Genomic DNA, 20113 nt, shown 5'->3' on the forward strand with positions numbered 1-20113 from the left:
AGAGACATCTGCAGTTACTCTGACTTTTTAATTTTCTTGCCTATTTAAAGATCTTGGATTTGAGTTCATAAATCATTGAAATTAGCTTTTTTCTTACAAAAAAATAAAAATGCATAGAAGCAAATAGTTAAATATCAAGTCAGCAAAATCAGAAGTGGTGGTGAAAGGCTTCAGATGACATGTATTTAAAAGATATCCATGCAAAGCAGCTTAGAAATTAAAAATAACTCTCAATTAAAATAAAGGATGCTTTTGGCTACATGGAAGTAATTTTTCGCATAGCAGAGGCCTGGAAGCAACTTTAGTTTCTGATCAGGTGAACACAATAGTAGCTGCTTGCATGGCACCATACTCTGTACGTGAATCACATGAGCTGCATCTATCCTCAGTAAAATGCAAGTATCTATGCTGTATTGTTGTGTTATGAAAGACAAATAATCCACTACATTCTACTAATCATTGTAACACCTTATAGATTTAAATGAAATGTACAGCATATACTGGTCGAAACTTATCTTGCAGAGAATCATTTTACTCTACTTGCCCAGGTGCTGACATCGGAAATTGTGCTTGTTTTATGGATTTAGAGAAAGCATCACACATTTTTACATATTGTCTCTGCAATGCAAGAGAGAACAGAAGGGACAGTGAGCTCATACTACATCATCTCAACGTCATCAGTTGAACTGTGGTAAGTGGCCCTGACCTATTACAGCTTTTAAGCCTAGTCTTAATATTAAGCATAAGAATAATACCACTGACTTCAGTTCTGAAGTACCTTCACAAGTTGAGGCTTAAGTTCAGACTGAAAAATGTTATTATTGGTCAAGCACGATGATAAGGAGCAGGAAAAATCTCATTTATAAAAAAAAAAAATAAAAAAATCAGAAGATTTAATCTTGGAGTCAATAAAATAATAATAAAAAAAAACCTGTAAAAACTCAAAAACGCTATTCACAGTGTTACTCTCCAGAATAGAAATGTTTTTGTCTTCTCTCTCTTTTCTTGCAGGCTTCTATTTTTATACTACCCTCCTAACAGCAAAGCCTTTCACTCTTTAAAAAAAAGCTTATTTTGTCATTTAAATCTCCTAAAATCTCCATAATTTCCTCAAGTAAATAGTATTGGTTCACAGCAAACCAGTATTTTTCACAACTATGATCAACCTGAAAGCTTTTCCTTTTGTTGTAAATTTAGAGCAGATAAGTATACTTACATAAACTTCTAATAAATGAAATGGGATTTAAAGTAAGGGTGAAAAAAGATCAGTTTTGAAGAAACATATTTTTGAGTCTGCTCCAAAGCTTAATTTAGGAAAAATTCCCTGCTAGCCATACAACCAATCAGAGAAAAGCAAGAGGAACATTTTCTGTGATGCTTTTAGGCATCGCTGGAACATTCAGAGATCTTTATCTTTTCTATCATACAAAAAGATCTTTATCTTTTCTATCATACATCCCTTTTCAGGTTAAGTTCAAAATCTGTTTGAAACTAAATTCAGACAACTTTGACAGTATGAACATGAACAGGTTCTAAGCATACTTGTAATTAATCCTTTGCCATCTGGGTGTAACTTAGCTCCATGCATTTTTACGACCTCATTCAGCATTTCAAGACATTATGAGGCAAGTTCAAGCTGAGGACACTGATGATATTATTAAAATTATGTTCACTGTAACAGGCCAAAGAAATAAATTTATTTTGATAGTAGCCATTTGACATTTACTAACTCATTTACCTGTGTGCTGTCTGTACTTTCTGAACTGTCTGTATTTGCCCTTTTCTGTGTTTTGGTATTAAAGGCCTATATATCTCCTTCACACAGTTAAAATGAGACCCTTATCAAGTGAACTGTTTAGATTGGAGAGAATATTGTTGCTTTGATTGACAGATTTATTTAAAACACTATTCAGTAGGAGTATTTTTATATGTTCTTAAGGTATTTTTATATGTATTTAAGAATATGTGATCCTGATAAGTCTTTTAAGGCAATTTTGATTGTACAACTGTTTGCTTTTTGTGTCAACAACAAAACTGAACAGCTAACCAGTGAGTACGGTCAAGTACAATTTCATTGATATATTTCATCTATAATTTGAATGAACGAGCTCTTTCATTTCATTATGGTTTACTGAAATGTTTAAAATGCATCTCATTTTCTTGATGCTATACATTTTATAAAACCATATGAAAAACCTAACTTATGGTTATCAAAATTCCTAAGTGTTTTCATTGCATATCATACTTTTTCTGCTATCTCAAGTGACTCTGCTGTTGGACTAAGAGCTTCTACTTTGCATATAGGCCAACAGTAGACTCCATAACAGATGCTAGCTTTACATTCAATTTAAAACATATATGCCTGATATCATAGCAAGAGCCATTAATTGACAACATATAAGGGAATGTGGAATATTAGAAAGAAAAATTTAAAGTTTGTCATAGCTGCTATGGTTTAGTTACATACATCTCTAACTAAAGAAATTAATTCCTTGAGTAAAAAGCTGGCTTTGCAAACAAAAAGTATTTTTTATTACAATAATTGGATGAAGTTACCTCAGAATGCACCATACTAGCTTATTAATTTGCAACTGAAACTAAACAGTAAGGTTACTCTGTATGAGCTAAAACAAGAAAGCAGAAGGTCATTGTTTGAAAACATATTTAGACAGACAGTCTAAGGTTTCAACAATAAAACTAAAAATGAACTCTGCTATTATAAACCACTTAGAGTTTATTTTTATATCACCCACAGCCAGATATTCCTGAAGGTAAATGATGATGTAATTAAAGGTTCAATGGTGCCATGCAGAAAGAAAGGTTACTTTAAGATATATGTCAATATTGCAGTCACATCCACAGGCCAGACAATCACATCTTAAAAGTGAGTACAAACAAAAGCCATTTCGCTATTTTGAATTCAGTTTTGGTAGAATCTGAATGTCTAAAACTTGCCAACCAACAAGTCTACATTGAACTAGTCTGTCTGCTATCTACATTTCCTTTGTGTAGCATGTTCTGGGAAAACAACAACAACAAAAAAAATAACACAGGTGATACAAATTATAAAAAACATGTCCTTAATGTTGTCCTAGATGTTAATAAAACAGTGATGTTTCAGTTTCAGCAAGCACTGCATTAGTAACCTCAGAATGTGGTTGTGAATTTTGTAGATACCATAGTACCTCCACTCCTGTGGCATTATTGTAGCATATATTGTACTTCTTTACGTATTTCCCAGTGTGCTTCCAGAAGTGTCTTTTCCTTTAAAAATTTGAGGTGATATATCTGTACTTTAACAACAAAATAGTACACTTTTTCCTCTCATTAAAGTTCTAACAAAGATACTTTTTTTTCCCTAAAATTTAGAGCAGAAAAAAAAAAGACAAATTTTCTAATTTTCTCTGAATTACAGATAGTAAAAATTGTTTCTATATTCAGGGAAACAGAATGACTCAAGAAAAATTGCAATGAAAGTTAAAGAAACTGAAATTTCATATTCACAGTGTAGAGCAGAAACACCACCTTAAATGAAATTAAAAGCTTCTGTTATGACTCTGTCAAAGGCATTATATCATATTTCGGAGAATACAACTTTTTAAGAAAGCAAGCCTTTTCAGTATCCAGGATTTTTCCCACCCCTAGAAATGCAAATAGGGTATGAAAATTATTGCCAAGCAGAACAGTATTTTTGTCAACTTCTGAATATATCTGAGAATATACGACTCCCTCTGGAAATCTTGTATGAACAAGTGTAGGTATATATAACACACAATTACTAACAGACTGCTCAGGAATGGAAAGAAATCTCTACATTTATGAACAGTATATCCTGCCATTGCTGAAATAAGTATGTCCACAAGCTTTTGTTTTGTTTTGTTTTTCAGTCTGAAAACAGTTTTAATAACTCTACACTTCAGTTCATGTTGATATTACAATCAAAAGTATTCCTGCTGATTAAATTAATCCCTACAGCCAACATTTATTCTGTTTGCTGTTGACAGGTCTACTATACAAAGTACCTTATTTATAAAGCAACCAGTGTCTTTTCAGCTTCAAATAGAAGGTAGTGATTGGTACATATCACTAAATAAAAGCCTTTTCAACTTCCAACAACAGAGAGGTTTGCAACATACCTCAGCTGTGCAGTTTTCTAGCATATTCTTGGATGATTGTTTTATGAGTAAAATACAACAAACAATAATTTTTATTAAAGTAATTTTACCTAAATGATGTTTCATAAGAGAAGTCAAACCCCCATAGCCTGACTTAACAGTTTTAATAGTTCTGAGTGTATAAAGAAGTAGTGGGAGGATCACATTAGGAATAAACAACAAAACAAGAAGTCATGAAACCCAAGAGCTATTCACACCTGTACTAAACTGTTCATAACTGTTTCACTTGTTTCCCACTGTCCCCTGCTGAGAAATTTCAATGTCTCATATTACTCACCATGAAAACTTTGAAAGTTTATGTATACAAGCAATGTGACTTAAATACTACCAGAATGTTTCAGAGGTATTTATATGTAAGAGGCTAAGCAGGTGAATTCAAGGAAGAGTACAAATAAATAAATTAAAAAGAAATAGAACAATTTTTTGTAGCCTAGATTCAGCAGTGCAAACAACATAAACAGTGATGAATATGATGTGTTGTCACAAAATCACCAGAAAATTATTACATACTCCTATGCTACAGGCTATAATGTATCACAAGCTGAATATTGGATTTTCTGTTTTGAAGTCAAACTCATAACTAGTAAGTTAGATCTTGTATAGGTAAATTAAAGGCAAAAAGGCAAAAGCCTGACAGTAAACAGATATGAGCAGCATTGAAAACAATTCTAACGCAGCATAGGAATAGGGAAGTATAATAAAACATTAACTTGGCTAAATTGGACTCTTCATTGGCTGCTGTGATGAAAAAAAAAAAGCATCAGACAAGAAAAAAAAAAAGTAGGCCATATTACTCATGGTTGCAAAAGAAAAACAAGGGTTTGCAAGGAGGACAAAGCAAGGACAAATCGTGACAGTCAAGTCATATCAACGGCAAGAGTGAGATACAAGTAGATGAAGAGCTGACTTGGCCTTCTACTTGGTACAGAGAGAAAGCAATTGTCATAAACGTGTTTTGTGGAGGTGTTAATGCCTTTCTGCCACTAACAGGTCAACTGTGCACAGCTGAACAGAATTAGTATTTTAACAGCTGAAGACTGTCAAGAGAATATACCAAAGAGTACCTGGATAAATTATACGTTACCAAATTAGTTAGTCTTCATGAATTTTACTTTAGCATATTAGAAGAATGATCCGAAGAAATTTCATAGCCATGACTGGCAATGTTTGTTAACTCAGGGGAAATAAGTGAGGGAGAAAAAGACTGGATGAAAGTCAGGCTGTTGCTGTCTCTAAAAGAAAAAAAGAATGAAACAAGAAACCAGGGTCCAGACAGCTTTACACCCTGGAGAAATTGCAGAACAAGAAAAATTAGGCAAACTAGTTGTCAGCACCAGAGAATGAGGAGAAGATGACTGGCAATCAACATGTTTTTCAAGAACACACCATTATCAAACTGAGAGCTTTCTTCTACAATGTAATAGGTTTAATTGGTGGAGGCAGCAGATGACAGCACACTGTTACATCCACAACGCTTATAACATTGTCTCACATGACCTTCTCAGAAATGATACAGTGAGACAGCCTAGAAGATTACCTAAATGAAAAAAAAAAAAAGGTTATTAATGGATAGTTGGAGACGTCATTAGTTGATTACTAGGATAAAAATATGGTTGTCTCTTGTTTGTTTTAAACATGGATGCTACAAAGCTGGGAACATATACTGGAGAGCATACAAGAATTATCTCGGCAGACAAGAGAAGCTGTTTGGGAAGACACCTTTTCCTCAAATAACTCTAAAAGGTGCAGATGCCTTCCTCAGAGAAAGTTCATCATTAATTGTGTGAGGTAGCTCCACCTGGAGATCAATCTTGCTACACATACATAGCCTTTTCAACACAGAGGCAAATCTGGAGACAGCTGAACACATCTCATATTCAGTTATTTCACATTTAGAGGGAAAAAATGGTCCCAAAATGACTACATTTATTTTTGTCCCAAAAGTTTCCTGCAAGCCACTGATAGTACAAGAAGAAACTAGCCACATTTCCAAGTTTCAGTTATGTTTCAGGGTGATGTTTGGATGTAGATCTGTTACAAGAAAATAGTGGCTGTGAACTCTCTCTCTTGTAAAATCAACCTAGCTAATGCATCAGTATTTTTATATTTCCTAATTTGGGCTCTAGAAGCTGCTCCTAAGAAACTCTGCGAGAAGTGTAATCAACCGGAATTCAGCCTCAAGCCTACACTGAAGTGCTTTATTGGAGCAGCTCTCCCACTCCTTCCCTTACGGAGACTTTTTTTTTCTTTTGATTTAGTTAAAAAAAAAATAAATTGTATTTAATTAAAAATAGAGAACAAAAAATTTCATTGAAACAAATCCAGTAGAACACTCTTCTAGTACAACTGATATAACACCATTCTATAAAGAGAATTCCATCTGTTAGTCCACACAATCTTCATCCAGAAGATTATGAATGCTCTGTTATTCCATAATTTGATGCTAATGCTTCATTTTCAGCTCTAATGGCTTATTTAAGTCTTTTATCCTATTAGGTATAATCTAGGGCATTACTCAAGCTGCAGAGATAAGACAGGTGAGTTGGCCTGATTTGCTTTATTGATATTCTTGGAAATGGACACATAAAACTGCATTTGTATATTCACTCTATCCAGGCAGACAGAACTCATCCAACAGGAAACAAGTTTACAGCATAACTCTTGGAAAGGTGCTGCACAGTTTCTTTAAACATGTTGTGGTTCAATTCACATCTTAATGTGAGTTATGCAAATACATTTGGTTTAATCCTACTGGCAGGGCACCCTCTGCAGTTGATGGAGGCCCCTTCAGAAGGTGATCCATTGATTTGTAAGACAGGTGTTGAACACGGGTACAATGAATTATTTGCTTTTCTCTCTACTGACCACAGCAGCAATCTACTTAGGCATGTATTTTCTGTAGGCACTACATAATTAGCTAGATAAAGTTAAGATATCCTTTTATCCTCCCGTTAGTGCTCAAAGCCAGATGGGCATATGCTTTTTCTTTTTTTTTTTTTAAAAAAAAAAAAAATTTTTTTTTAAAAAAAAAAAAGTATGCTCTTTCAGAATCTTCACAAAACATCTTTTCCTTTGACTTATTTTAAATTCAAAAGCTTCAATGACTGGCCAGTATTAAAGCTGAAGATCTGATATCACTTATTTGCACATAAATGACATTATATAGTTACTTCAAGACCACCACTGTTACCATTAAAAAAAAAAAAAAAAACAGACACACAAATCATATTTCATACTACAAAATAAATAAATAAATAAATAAATCTGTTTCTCGTACATGCAGATCTGTATCTAAGATATAACTGTGGCACATAAGCACATCTATGACAGCTTAAGTCAGGTTCAGAATGTAGCTATTGTGGTGGCAAATTAACAAGTTGCAAAGGTGATTATCAGCTGTTCAAATCTCTATAATAATGGTAACAGTGTCCCATTGAAAAAAGCAAAATGGGAGCTTCACTGTTGTTTATATGCATTTTTTCTTCCCTAAAATAATCACTGGTTGCCTTGTTGTGTTACACATACACCTTCACTTGTATAGCAACTACTTTTGCTTTTCTAAACACCACAGTGCGTGTTCCAAGTCTCCAATCAGTTTTCAGAATCCTGTGTTTGGGCTTCCCAAATAACTTGTGCATCACTGTGTAGCAAAAACAACCATCATTCCTACAAGAAATTTGTTCAGTAGGAGGAAGACAATGGCAGAACCAATGCACAGAAGGAATATTGATCAATTTAATATGTAGAGAGTGGAAAAAAGTCTTTACTTGCTGAAGTGGTGAGCAGTGATTGTCCTGTAAAGTAAGAGCCACCTGAAAAAGTCTGTTTTCTAAGTACCCAGGTTCCATTTAACTATTTGACTTGAACTAGAACAACTGTGCCTACTCAAGCTGGGTATGTACCTGAATGAGTTCAAGGTAACTTTCATGCTAACATTTTACTTCAGTGACTGATGGTGATATGGGAGAAGAACAGGTTGAAGCCAGTTTTTAAAGCTGAATTTACCACATTTAGGAAAGTTACCTGAAAGTGAGTTTTATGTTATTTTTGCTGTAGACGACACTTTGCATTTGCTATTATGGACAGTATTTCTTTAAAACGAACAAAAAAAGGTGTTTTACTATAAAAGGTTCCATTTTGTCATTTAAAATAAAGTTATTTTTCTTATGTTAAATGTATTTTAAAGGTAAAAATAAATCAGCATTTTTTCATCATGATTGCAATTGTCTGAGGAGCACTCTGTCTGCTAGATAGAAGTACTCTTCTATCTACAGTTTTTCAGACTTAAACTTCAGAAAATAGTAATGGTTCCAGTGGTAGATTTGTCTCATACTTGGTGTAGAAAAGATCAATGAAAGGCAATAAAATGAGTCATCCCAATCCTGTCAGAGTTCAGTCCTATGAATCCCAGATGCAAAAGTTTGCATTGTCAATTAGTAATTATTGTATTTCACATTTGTATTTCAAGTTAAGTTTAATCAGCTTCGGAAGACAGTCCAACACATGAGAATGATTTTTACAAAAATGGTACATTTAAAAAATATATTTTGCATTGGAGTTTGAATTTAAGTCACTGCCATGACAGCATACCACTGACTCACTTTAATTGCATTGTGGGGCAAATCCTGTAATGAGTGCCAATTCAAGGTAGAACCCATCATGAAGTTCAGCACTGCACAACAAACAGTTTATGAATTATGTAACACTTGTTTTGTTTACCAGTCTCCTATTCAGAATTTTGAGAACAGTTTATTTTACATTGAGTAACTTTCCTTTTGGACTGAATGAAAATATTCACTTCTGAATGACCAAGGGACGCGATTAAAATGCATTGCATCCCAGTAGCAGAAAGTTCTAACAAAATTCAAGGTTACAGAAAAGGCAAAATCAGGGATAATGGACTTCTGAAAGTTCTTTGAAAAAGTTAAAAGTGAAGAAGAATATAACCACACTAGCTTTTCTCCACACTGCTCACAGAATTGTAATGGGGCAGCTGGAGTGCAATGAACATACAGTAAAATTATTTCTATGGAATAGCTCTTTGGAGGTGAGGGGTAGGGTTTAAATAGTTCTTGCATCTACACGTATATAATTATACCTGCTTGTATATACATCCTCAAACATTGAAGATCAGAAGATGATATTGCCTGTGGCTAGCAGTCAAGTCTACATTTTTGAAGTCTATATAACTCCCAGAGGCCCAACCAATGTCGCTCCCTGGCTTAGCTCTGGCTAGCAGCAGGTCCTTTTCGGAGCTGCTGGAGCCGGCTCTGCTCTGACATGGGGCAGCTGCTGGGCTCTGCTCACAGAGGCCACCTCTGCAGCCCCCCTGCTACCAAACCTTTACCATATATACACAATACACTTCTAAATCATATTAGAAAGGTGACCCTAAGACAGACTAAAGGAGTGTTTTGCTGGAGAAAGACAAATTGCCAAGCAACCTGTAGCTACTACTAGATGTTTACTAGCAATTATTAACCTCAGCTATTAACAGAAATTTGACAGTTGAAGAAGAGATGTGGAGTCAACAAAATGCAGAAATGAAATAATTTACCTAGATCCCAAGTATCTCTTCTGAGCACATCTGTACTAGGTGGCAAAGGAAGTACTGAGGGCAGCATCAGCGGGGATGCCGACAGTGCCTCAGAAATTTCCCATACTTGGAGTATCTCTGGTAAGAAGAAGCCCAGACAGTCTTTGAGAGGCTGCTGTGCATACCCCACAGAGATCAACATGCCTTCAGAAAGTTGTGCATCCTCTGGTTTAGGGCCAAGAGCACTTGCAGCAGATGAGTCATCCAACAAAACTTAAAATGCTTCATCTTCTATCACTAACAGTTCTCAAGAGCAGTTTTGACCAACAGCCTCTAACAATCTTCAAAAAGACTTTTTACCTAAATTCAGAATGCTACATTGTCAATCACTGATAGAAGCTGGGACCAGCATTTCCAAAGAAAATTAAGTCATACATCAGGCTTCTAAATGTGTGTCATCAATTTCATTTTCAGCACTACAGACTCTCTGGCAGTTCCCATTCATCTGCCAGCACAAGGAACTATAAACATCATTACACTTGAAAAATTTTTATGTTACCTTCTCATCCATCTGAGGGGTGCCTCCATGTGTATGTGTGTATACATGAACATGCATTTAAAGAATCTACATGAATTGCAGTGAGTTCAAAACAGTAATTCTTAAGTTATTATGGACAATGCTAAGCAGTTTTGCACCATTACTTTCAGTCAATACCATCACTTATTTGTTTTACTTCCAGGCAGTTAAACAATATTGAGTTTTTTCTACAACATAACAGATACTATAATGTAAGGCTACAGATGAATGCTGACATGAGGAAAGAGAGGAGTAATAAGCCAAAGATCTAGCAGTCAAATTACAGATTAGTAAATACTGGAACTCTCTTCACATAGCTGAGCCAGGCTAAACAGAGGTAATTTAGGCAGGGATTTCGCTGGCTAATGTTGACAATATTTTTCCGGTGATTCAGTCACACACATTACCCTTATAACCTACAGAAACAAGTTGTTACCTGAATCATTCCCTGTACCACTGGAAAAAGTCTTGCATTGATACATGACTTCTAATTTTCATTATTTCAATACCAAAATCTGCATATAACAGCAAGTAAATTTTATTCAATCTGCCTATTAGCTAAGAAACTTGTAACACTCTTGGCTTGTAACTTAGCTTAAAGTAAAAAAAAAAAAAAAAAAAAGTTTAAACTTGTAACCTTTAGCTTGTAACCCTTGGCTCCCCAAAACGTTCCATCCCCTGAACAGTTGACCAAAAAGAAAAATGAACGGATAAGTCATAGCATAGTGATGTAGAATAATTTCACAGTTTTTTTTGCTTATCTTTAGTCATATAGACTTCTCCTTGGCAGAACTTAGTCACTAACCTACATAAACATAGTAAAACATACTTAAAAGCCAGTAAAATATAGTAGAACATACATGAAAGCCAGTAAAAATAAGCAAAGACCTTTACCTTGCCAAAACCATGCTAAAACACACGAAAAGGAAGGTGTAGAAAGAAATCTCACAAAGACAAATGGTAGTTGTCTGCTTCTGCCTCATTCTTCACTCAGACCTTCTACTGGCAGGCACTTGCCACAAGAGGCAGAAGAGCAACCTCTTGCCTGTTTTTCACTGAATGAAAAATATTCTGCTTTGAAGGCAGCCTCTACAGGATTTTGCAGCATGGTATGGCCATGAAACAGTGAAGAATGGCTGCACTGTGATAACAAAATCTTAATTCTGTAAAAACAGAACTGTGAAAGAGCTGATGTTAAAGAAAGTGAAGTTTTACCAACACTGGAACCTTTCTTTAGGGGGACTCCGTAGATAAATGGTAAAGAGTCTTCAAATGTCTCAAACTGAAGACAGAGAGAAGAAGTAGAAGAGGTTATGGAACCAACAGATAAAATGAACAATAGTACATCATTGGCAGCAGCTAGGACTCAGTTTAACTGGAACTCATAGAGGGAGTAGTTCAAATTAAAGTGTTGTATAACCTCTTATACAACTCCTACTTAGTCTTTCTAGACTGGAAAGAAACAAATATAACAGTGAATTTTATAAAGGGTTCTGAGGGACATATGGAGAACTGGGGGACCATACACTTGCTCTATATTGGCCAAGTCATTTAAAGCTCTAGGAACAGTTCAGTGGACATACAGGTATGTATGATAGCCCGGGGAAGAATCAATGTGGTGTCTATAAAATTAGGTCATGTCTCAAAACCAAAGAGCTTCTTTGAAAGCTTTGTCAAGCATATGAATAAATGAAATTTAGTTGATTAGTCTAATTGGATTTCCAAAACTTATTTGACAGGGTCCCTCATCAAAGGTTCTCGAGGAAGCCACAGAAGGAGAAAATAAATTAATAGTTGGTTACAAGCTACAAAACAAGTAAAGAATAAGTGCTTGGTTCTCACAGTGCACAGAGGTCATCAGTGAAGTCTGATGGCCCAGAGCTGGCATGTCTGCCACTCAGTGAGCCAGTACAGGAGCTTAGAGGAGAAATGAGGTGACAGAAGATTGCATTTTCTCTCCCCCTTCCTCCCCGCCCCCCCCTTTTCTTTAATCAAAATTCTCCATAATACTAAGTTTCTGCCTTGTTCAAGAGCTGCAAGAGGACTCTATTGAGATTCATTGATGGGGTATTGAATGGCAGATGAAATTCCATGTAAATAAATATAAAATGCTGAATATCAAACACCATCCTAATTTAATATATTAAACAGACTAAGTGTCCAGTTATTACAAGAAAAGACAACTTGAAAATTAAGTAAGAGTTCCATAAATTATCAACTCAATGCTCAACTGTAGTCAAAACAAACACACAATCAAAACCCCACCAAACCAGCTGTTAGGAAGTATAAAGTATTGTCTCCTATATAAACTCCTTGTGTGAATATCTCCATTTGTGGAAATATTTGAAACCCGACTGGACATGGTCTTGGGAAACTTGCTGTAGCTGACCATGGTTAATTAGACTGGACTAGATGATGTTCATAGAATCATAGAATCATAGAATATCCCGAGTTGGAAGGGACCCATAAGGATCATCAAGTCCAACTCCTGGCACCACACAGGTCTGCCCAAAAGTTTAGACCATGTGACTAAGTGCACAGTCCAATCTCTTCTTAAATTCAGACAGGCTTGGTGCAGTGACTACTTCACTGGGGAGCCTGTTCCAGTGTGCGAACACCCTCTCGGTGAAGAACCTCTTCCTGATGTCCAGCCTAAACTTCCCCTGCCTCAGCTTCACACCGTTCCCACGGGTCCTGTCACTGGTTATAACAGAGAATAGGTCACCTGCCTCTCTACTCCCTCTCGCGAGGAAGTTGTAAACTGCGATGAGGTCCCCACTCAGCCTCCTCTTCTCCAGGCTGAACAGGCCCAGTGACCTCAGCTGCTCCTCACATGTCTTACCCTCTAGGCCCTTCATCATCTTCGTCGCCCTCCTCTGGACACTCTCCAATGGTTTAATGTCCTTTTTGTACTGTGGTGCCCAGAACTGCACACAGTACTCGAGGTGAGGCCACACCAGCGCAGAGTAGAGAGGGACAATCACTTCCCTCGACCGACTAGCAATGCCGTGCTTGATGCACCCCAGGATATGGTTGGCCCTCCTGGCTGCCAGGGCACACTGCTGGCTCGTATTCAACTTGCTGTCAACCACAACCCCCAGATCCCTCTCTGCAGGGCTGCTCTCCAGCATCTCATCACCCAGTCTGTACGTATAGCCAGGGTTGCCCCTTCCCAGGTGCAGGACCCAGCACTTGCTCTTGTTAAACCTCATGTGGTTGGTGATCGCCCATCTCTCCAATCTGTCCAGATCTCTCTGCAAGGCCTTTCCACCTTCAACAGAGTCCACAACTCCTCCAAGTTTAGTGTCGTCGGCAAATTTGCTCAGAACACCTTCTAGTCCTACATCCAAATCATTTATAAAAACATTGAAGAGAACTGGCCCTAAAATGGAGCCTTGAGGGACCCCACTAGTGACCATCCGCCAGCCAGATGTGGCCCCATTTACCACAACCCTTTGAGCCCTGCCTGTCAGCCAATTGCTCACCCATCGTATGATGTTTTTGTTTAGCTGTATGCTGGACATTTTGTCCAGTAGGATCCTATAGGAAACCGTGTCAAAAGCTTTGCTGAAGTCCAAAAAGATCACATCAGCTGGTTTCCCTTGATCGACTAGATGGGTGATCTTATCATAAAAGGAAATCAAATTTGTTAGGCAGGACCTACCCCTCATGAACCCATGTTGGCTGGGACCAATGACTGCATTGTCCCCCAGGTGCACTTCAATAACTTCAAGGATCATCCTCTCCATGATTTTACCAGGCATTGACATGAGACTGACAGGCCTGTAATTGCTAGGGTCTTCTTTCTTACCCTTCTTGAAAATTGGCACAAAATTTGCTAGCTTCCAGTTCAATGGGACCTCACCAGATTTCCAAGATCGTTGAAAAATAATTGAGAGAGGTCCCGCGATGACGTCTGCCAGCTCTTTAAGCACCCTGGGATGAATCCCATCTGGACCCATGGACTTGTATGGATCCAGGTGGAGCAGCAAATCCCGCACATGTTCAGGGTCGGTTGGGAGTTTGTCATTTCCACCATCATGGTCCTCCAGCTCCAGGTACCCTGGGTCCCGAAGCCCATCGTCAGCATTGAAGATGTTAAAAATGTCTCTCTTTATTCTGTGATCTGGTCTTACATATTGTCCTGGTTTCTGCTGGGACAGAGTTAATTTTCTTCCTAGTAGCTGCTGTGGTGTTGTGTTTTGGATTTAGGATGAGAAGAATGCTGATAACACAGCGATGCACAGTGATGTTTCAGTTGTTGCAGAGCAGTGCTTGCACAGAGCCAAGGACTTTTCAGCTTCTGGTGCTGTCCCACCAGCGAGGAGGCTGGGCATGCACCAGGAGCACCAGGAGCTGGGAGGGGACACAGCCAGGACAGCTGGCCCAGACCGGCCAAAGGAATGTCCCATACCATGTGGAACCATGCTGAACAATAAAACTGGAGGGAGTGGTGTGGGGGGGAAAGGAAGGTGGCCATGGCTTGGAGATGGGGTAGGCATTGGTCAGAGGGTGGTGAGCAATTGCATTATGCATCACTTGTTTTGTATATTCTTTTCACACTGTTACTATTATTTCCCTTCCTTTTCTGTCCTATCAAACTGTCTTTATCTCAACCTACAAGTTTTACCTTTTTTCTGATTCCTTCCCTCCTCCCACTGGGGAGGAGTGAGTGAATGGCTGTGTGGTGCTGTGCTTAGCTGCCTGCAGGGTTAAACCACAACACATATTGAACACTCCATGCAAATCTACATTACTATTCTGATATGAGGAACGGAGCTGAAACTTCAGGTTAGGCTTTAGAGTTCTGAAGGCTGAAGTACTGCTCTGGACCAGTAACTTTACACGTTGGCCCTGTACTTACACTCCTATGCAGGTATTTGCTTCTTGCTACAGCTGCAGACAGCGTATTAACCTAGGAAGACCTCTGATCTGACCCTGCACTGTTGTTCTTACATTATGAAGGCTCAAGTAGTCTAGGATTACCAGTTCATTTTAGATTTATACTGCAAACATATATGCACACACTACTCAATATATAGAAGACAGGATTTTTAGATGTGACTTTATCTGAGATTTTGAAATGGCTGAAAGCTCTGAAAACAAATGGTTAGTGTTTCTGGATAAGATGTTTCTAGAAATAGCAGCACTAGGCAGAGTAGAAAATTTATCCATCCTATAGTTCGAGTTACTTATAAATTTAAACTTCCTTCAAACAATACAAAACATATAGCCAGTGTGCTACATACTCATTTCTGACAACAATAGCCTCACTTTGGATAGATTTTCCACTAGTCGGGTATTTACAATGTAGAAGCGCACAATATGAGCTTCTGAAGAGATTTTGATTTCAGTTTGAGGTAAGAATGTGATCAGAAGTTGGCTGATACGTTGGTGATGTCAAAAGATCAATATTGAACTTGCTATCAACAAGATGATGACATTGAAAAATCAATGCAGTTATTCTGAAGATAGGCTGGAAGAACTCTCCGGAATCATCAAAACAGCCGCTGGCACCATGGATAATCATGTCATACAGCCTCTTTAACAAAATGACCATATTCAGATTTTAGGCACATTTCTTGTCTCTCCTGTTTGTATTGAAAAGGCTGCTACAAAAGTGCAGATGGCTAGACACTTTCTCCTGAATTACATTTGGTATTGTAATCACAGTCAAGTTATTTCCCTCCTCCTTTCCACAGAGGAATAGCCCTTAAATTTAAGTGAAATATTCTACTTCACAGGTGTGATTCTCTGCTGGGGAACTATCATCACCTTTCCCCAGCACCATCTGTTGGACTAAATAAATCCAATTCCTCCACAGTATATTTTCAGATGATAAAACTTACAGATAAGTTTAAACCAGATTTTTCATAATATATATGTAGGGTAGTGTTTTATACCACTGTTGCAGTCACTTTTCATGGCTGCAATTATTATGCTGGATGAAAACCAAGGACAAATCAGGATCTATGTTTCACATACTTGCATAATTTTCAAGTACCACTTAAAAACATACTATTTTTCTTTCTTTTTTCCATTTTTTTTGACAGAATTATTGGAGCTGAGTCCTTCTACGTTCAAAAGTCGTGAAGTTCATCTACAATAAATCCACGTTCCTAAAATGGGAGGAAGAAGATGGGATGTAGGTAGAAACCTATCTGAGTAATGAAATCCAATCCCTCACATCCCCTGAAACATCAAGATTTGACATCTTTCTGACTAGCATACCAATTATATTTTGTTTGGCACTCCTTGCAGGAAGATAGCTGCAGAATGGCCAACATTTCAGCTTATGACATTGCACCCATTAAATATATTGGGTGATATTTCTTCCTCTTTGCATAAAGTCAATTGAGATTGCTTTCTAATGAAAGTGCTAGGTGCTTAAAGGAAGGAAAGTGAGAATAGCCCTAGACATCCTTAGCTAAAAAAGCAAGGAGTCAGCAAAAGAACAAAAAAAGAACAAATTCATCCGTGGTATGGGCAATGTTGTAAGAATTTTGATTATTACAAGTTTAAGTGAAATAATGGGAAAAAGTTCTATAAGCCTTTTGTTGTTTGGGATTTTATTCCTTAACTATGAAATTTGCCTATGCAATCTAACCCTCATAAAAAAACTTGCCAGAAACACACTGCTCTTCTTTACTTCAGTGTTTCTATTTTGTTCCAACATACATATTTAATCAATGTTCCTTTGGTTGGTTAGACATCCTTTTTAGTATTTTCATAAATGACTTTGGCACAAACTTACAAGTATGACAGTTCAGCCTGATGATGACAAAGGTAGGAGGCACTGACAGTGCAGGAGAGGGCTGTAATATCAGAAGGGAAGAACTGTGCTACCTGGAGTGCAGGAATAAGAAGAATGGGGAAAAAAGTAACAGTATTAAATGTAAGGCCTTGCGTTACAGAAAAATAACAGGAGCTTTGATATAAAAAATTTTTGTCAGTCACAAACCAAAGGAAAATGGAACACACAGAGTCCGGGCAACAAACAACTAGACAGCTATAAGCTACCGAGAATATAACAGTTGTGAGAAAGGCAAAATTGATCCTGTCCCATTCAGTAATGTGTATTGTTCTTATTAGAAAAGTCTGAGAGTTTTGTAAGTGGAGTCAGTAGAAAAATGCTATTTCTGCAAACACCCTCTATAACTGTAAGGGAATATATTGAATGAAAGATGATCCACTTTTGGTGTAACATGTAAAAAACAGTTCGAACAGGTACCAAGGACAAAGTGAAAAAAGGAAAAAGAGGCACTTCCATAAAAATTCTCATAAGGCACCCTGGTACAATAGATAAATGTAATTTGATCTTAGATCTGGTTAGTTTGATTGACAGCTTTAATTTTCACAAAATGTAAAATAGGAAAGTGTTTGTAAACTTAATTCAAAATTGTTGAAAAATTCCATGCTCTGAAATGGTCCATTATCCATATCATGTAAACACTTCAGTTACTCACCCTAACTCAAAATAAAAACAAGAACCAATATACTGAAATTAATCATGGGACGGAAATTGTGGTGTTTCTCATCTCTGCCTATTCACTATCATAAGAATGTGAATATTTAACAGTTGAACTTGATCATTTTTGAGGTCTTTTCCAATCTAAGTGATTCTATGATTTAGATAAAACAAGCTTTAATAAACATGACTTTACAGCATGAAATGTGGTCTTCCAATGGCTACATGCCATCATGGATGAATAACACCTCTTCTACTCATTATTATTTTGTTTAGTAAGTTCATGTGGGCTGTGACTAGGAAAAAACACAATTAAATGGTCTTATTAGGTATTCAGTACAGCTAAAACACATGATTTATATGAAGCACTATGTCAAAATATTTTAGCAGGTTATCTGGTAAACATTTGTTGTATTCATTCACAATTAACAAACATAACCAGTTCACAAAATATGGACTGACAGGAGAAAAACTAACAATATGTTGGACAATCTATTTAAAGAATAAATTTCACCAGTTTTAATTTAGATGGTTATCTGCAAGAGAAATTCTAATCTGATTACTTCCATCACAAAAGATGTTTCATCTTATCTAAAGTCATGTAGAAAAAGAATATGAGAAGGTTAAAAACATTTTGTTTCCTTTCATTTTTAATATATAAATGTTGCAAGAACAATAAAAATAAACTAGTATAGATCATGCCAGCTGAAATGACTTTACAGTAACTTGGGCTACTATCTTTTAACTAAACAAGCTGAAGCTTTAAATGGTCAAAAAGATATTGTTCTGCTGAGAAGGTGAAGGCAGGAGAGGAGGTGACCTGGATTGTTTTCTCATTTGAAATGAATGATTCTCTGGAAACAGAAGAGTCTTCTCTCTATGCTACTGCCAATCAAATCAACTCTTTGAGCAAGTTCTTATAGTAATAATCAAATGTCTTTTTCACTCAGTTTTAATCCTGTTCCACCTTCTTTTGAACACCTAGTATATGAATTATGCATAGGTATGCGATTTGAATTTAAATTTAAAAAATTTAACTAACTTGCATGTTTTCCGATACCCATTGACACAATTTGGCAATCGGTTAATGATCTTACTCAGACAAAGATTATTAACTACCAGCCCAAATTCTGTTCTTGTTTATAGTTAAGATATTCTTGAATTAAATTGCTGTGAAGGGAGAATCAGAATCCCCTTTTCTGCTTCCTGCAGCAAACAAAATTAACGTATTATTGCCTTTTTAGTGTCAAAAGTACTGCTCCAGTACAGGCAGTTACTTGGTGTTACAAGAATGCTTTATTCAGACCAGCCTTGGCTTCGTCTTTCAACTTAAATTAATCCCCTGCCAGTATAACAGACGACCGTACAGTGAATGGTGCACTCTATAAACACTTGTAGTTTACATCTGGCTGCAAAGCCTGAAAGAAAAAGAAAAAGAAAAAGAAATAAAAAAAAAGTTTGTCATATTTCTTCATCTTCCTTTCTTCAAAAAACAAAACAAAACAAACAAACAAACAAACACAACAACAACTAGTCATATTCTAAATGGTCATCACTATCTACACCATGTAAGTGTTTTGCCTTGTGTACAGGTTTGGGTACCGTAATATAAGAAGGACATAAAACTGTTGGAGAGTGTCCAAAGGAGGGTTACAAAGATTGTGAAGGGTCTGGAGGGCAAGACGTCTGAGGAGCAGCTGAGGTCTCTTGTTTTGTTCAGCCCAGAGCAGAGCAGGCTGAAGGGAGGCCTCATGGCGGCCTGCAGTTCCCTCATGAGGGGAGCGGAGGGGCAGGCGCTGAGCTCTGCTCTCTGGGGACAGCGACAGGACTCGAGGGAATGGCATGAAGCTGGGACAGGGGAGGGTCAGGCTGGGTGTTAGGGAAAAGTTCTGCACCCAGAGGGTGGTCAGGCACTGGGACAGGCTCCACAGGGCAGTGGTCACAGCACTGAGCCTGCCGGAGTTCAAGAAGCATTCGGACAGTACTCTCAGACACAAGGTCTGGTTTTTGGGTGGTCCTGGGTGGAGCCAGGAGTTGGACTTGATGATCCTTGTGGATCCCTTCCAATTTAGGATGTTCTGTCATTCAGTGAAGTGCTGCTTTGCACTACAAAATCAACTTTTCATGCCTTCTCTTTTTCATTTTACTAAGTTAATAAGCCAGAAAATTATGAGGGCTTAAAGGGAATTTAGAGAGGTAGGTTGCTTGCTGCTTTTACAGCAAAAAGAGCAGGTGTGGGAGGCATCCAATGAAGCCAGAAGGTAAAAACATCCATGCAGACGTATCTTGCAGGTCCTTATGCTTTGATTATGTTTATAACACCACAGAAAGCTAGTGAGCAAACATTCCCCACCAGG

General features: G+C 37.3%; 1 protein-coding gene across 4 annotated transcripts in view; it reads right to left on the reverse strand.

Moving 5' to 3' along the window:
• Positions 1–20113, reverse strand: part of CAMK4 (calcium/calmodulin dependent protein kinase IV) — a 156224-nt gene that overhangs the window by 123652 nt on the left and 12459 nt on the right. Inside the window, exon 2 of one of the 4 annotated variants that reach the window (XM_080573224.1) lies at positions 12294–19174. The exons of the other annotated variants lie outside the window; for them this stretch is intronic. Coding sequence (XP_080429350.1) covers positions 12805–14250 — 1446 coding nt within the window. The 5' untranslated portion in view covers positions 14251–19174 and the 3' untranslated portion in view covers positions 12294–12804. Of the gene's footprint in view, positions 1–12293; positions 19175–20113 lie in introns of those variants that run through there. 4 annotated transcript variants of the gene reach the window in all.

Source organism: Anser brachyrhynchus (genome assembly GCF_964034855.1).
Source record: "Anser brachyrhynchus genome assembly, chromosome: Z".
NCBI classification, from domain to species: Eukaryota; Metazoa; Chordata; class Aves; order Anseriformes; family Anatidae; genus Anser; species Anser brachyrhynchus.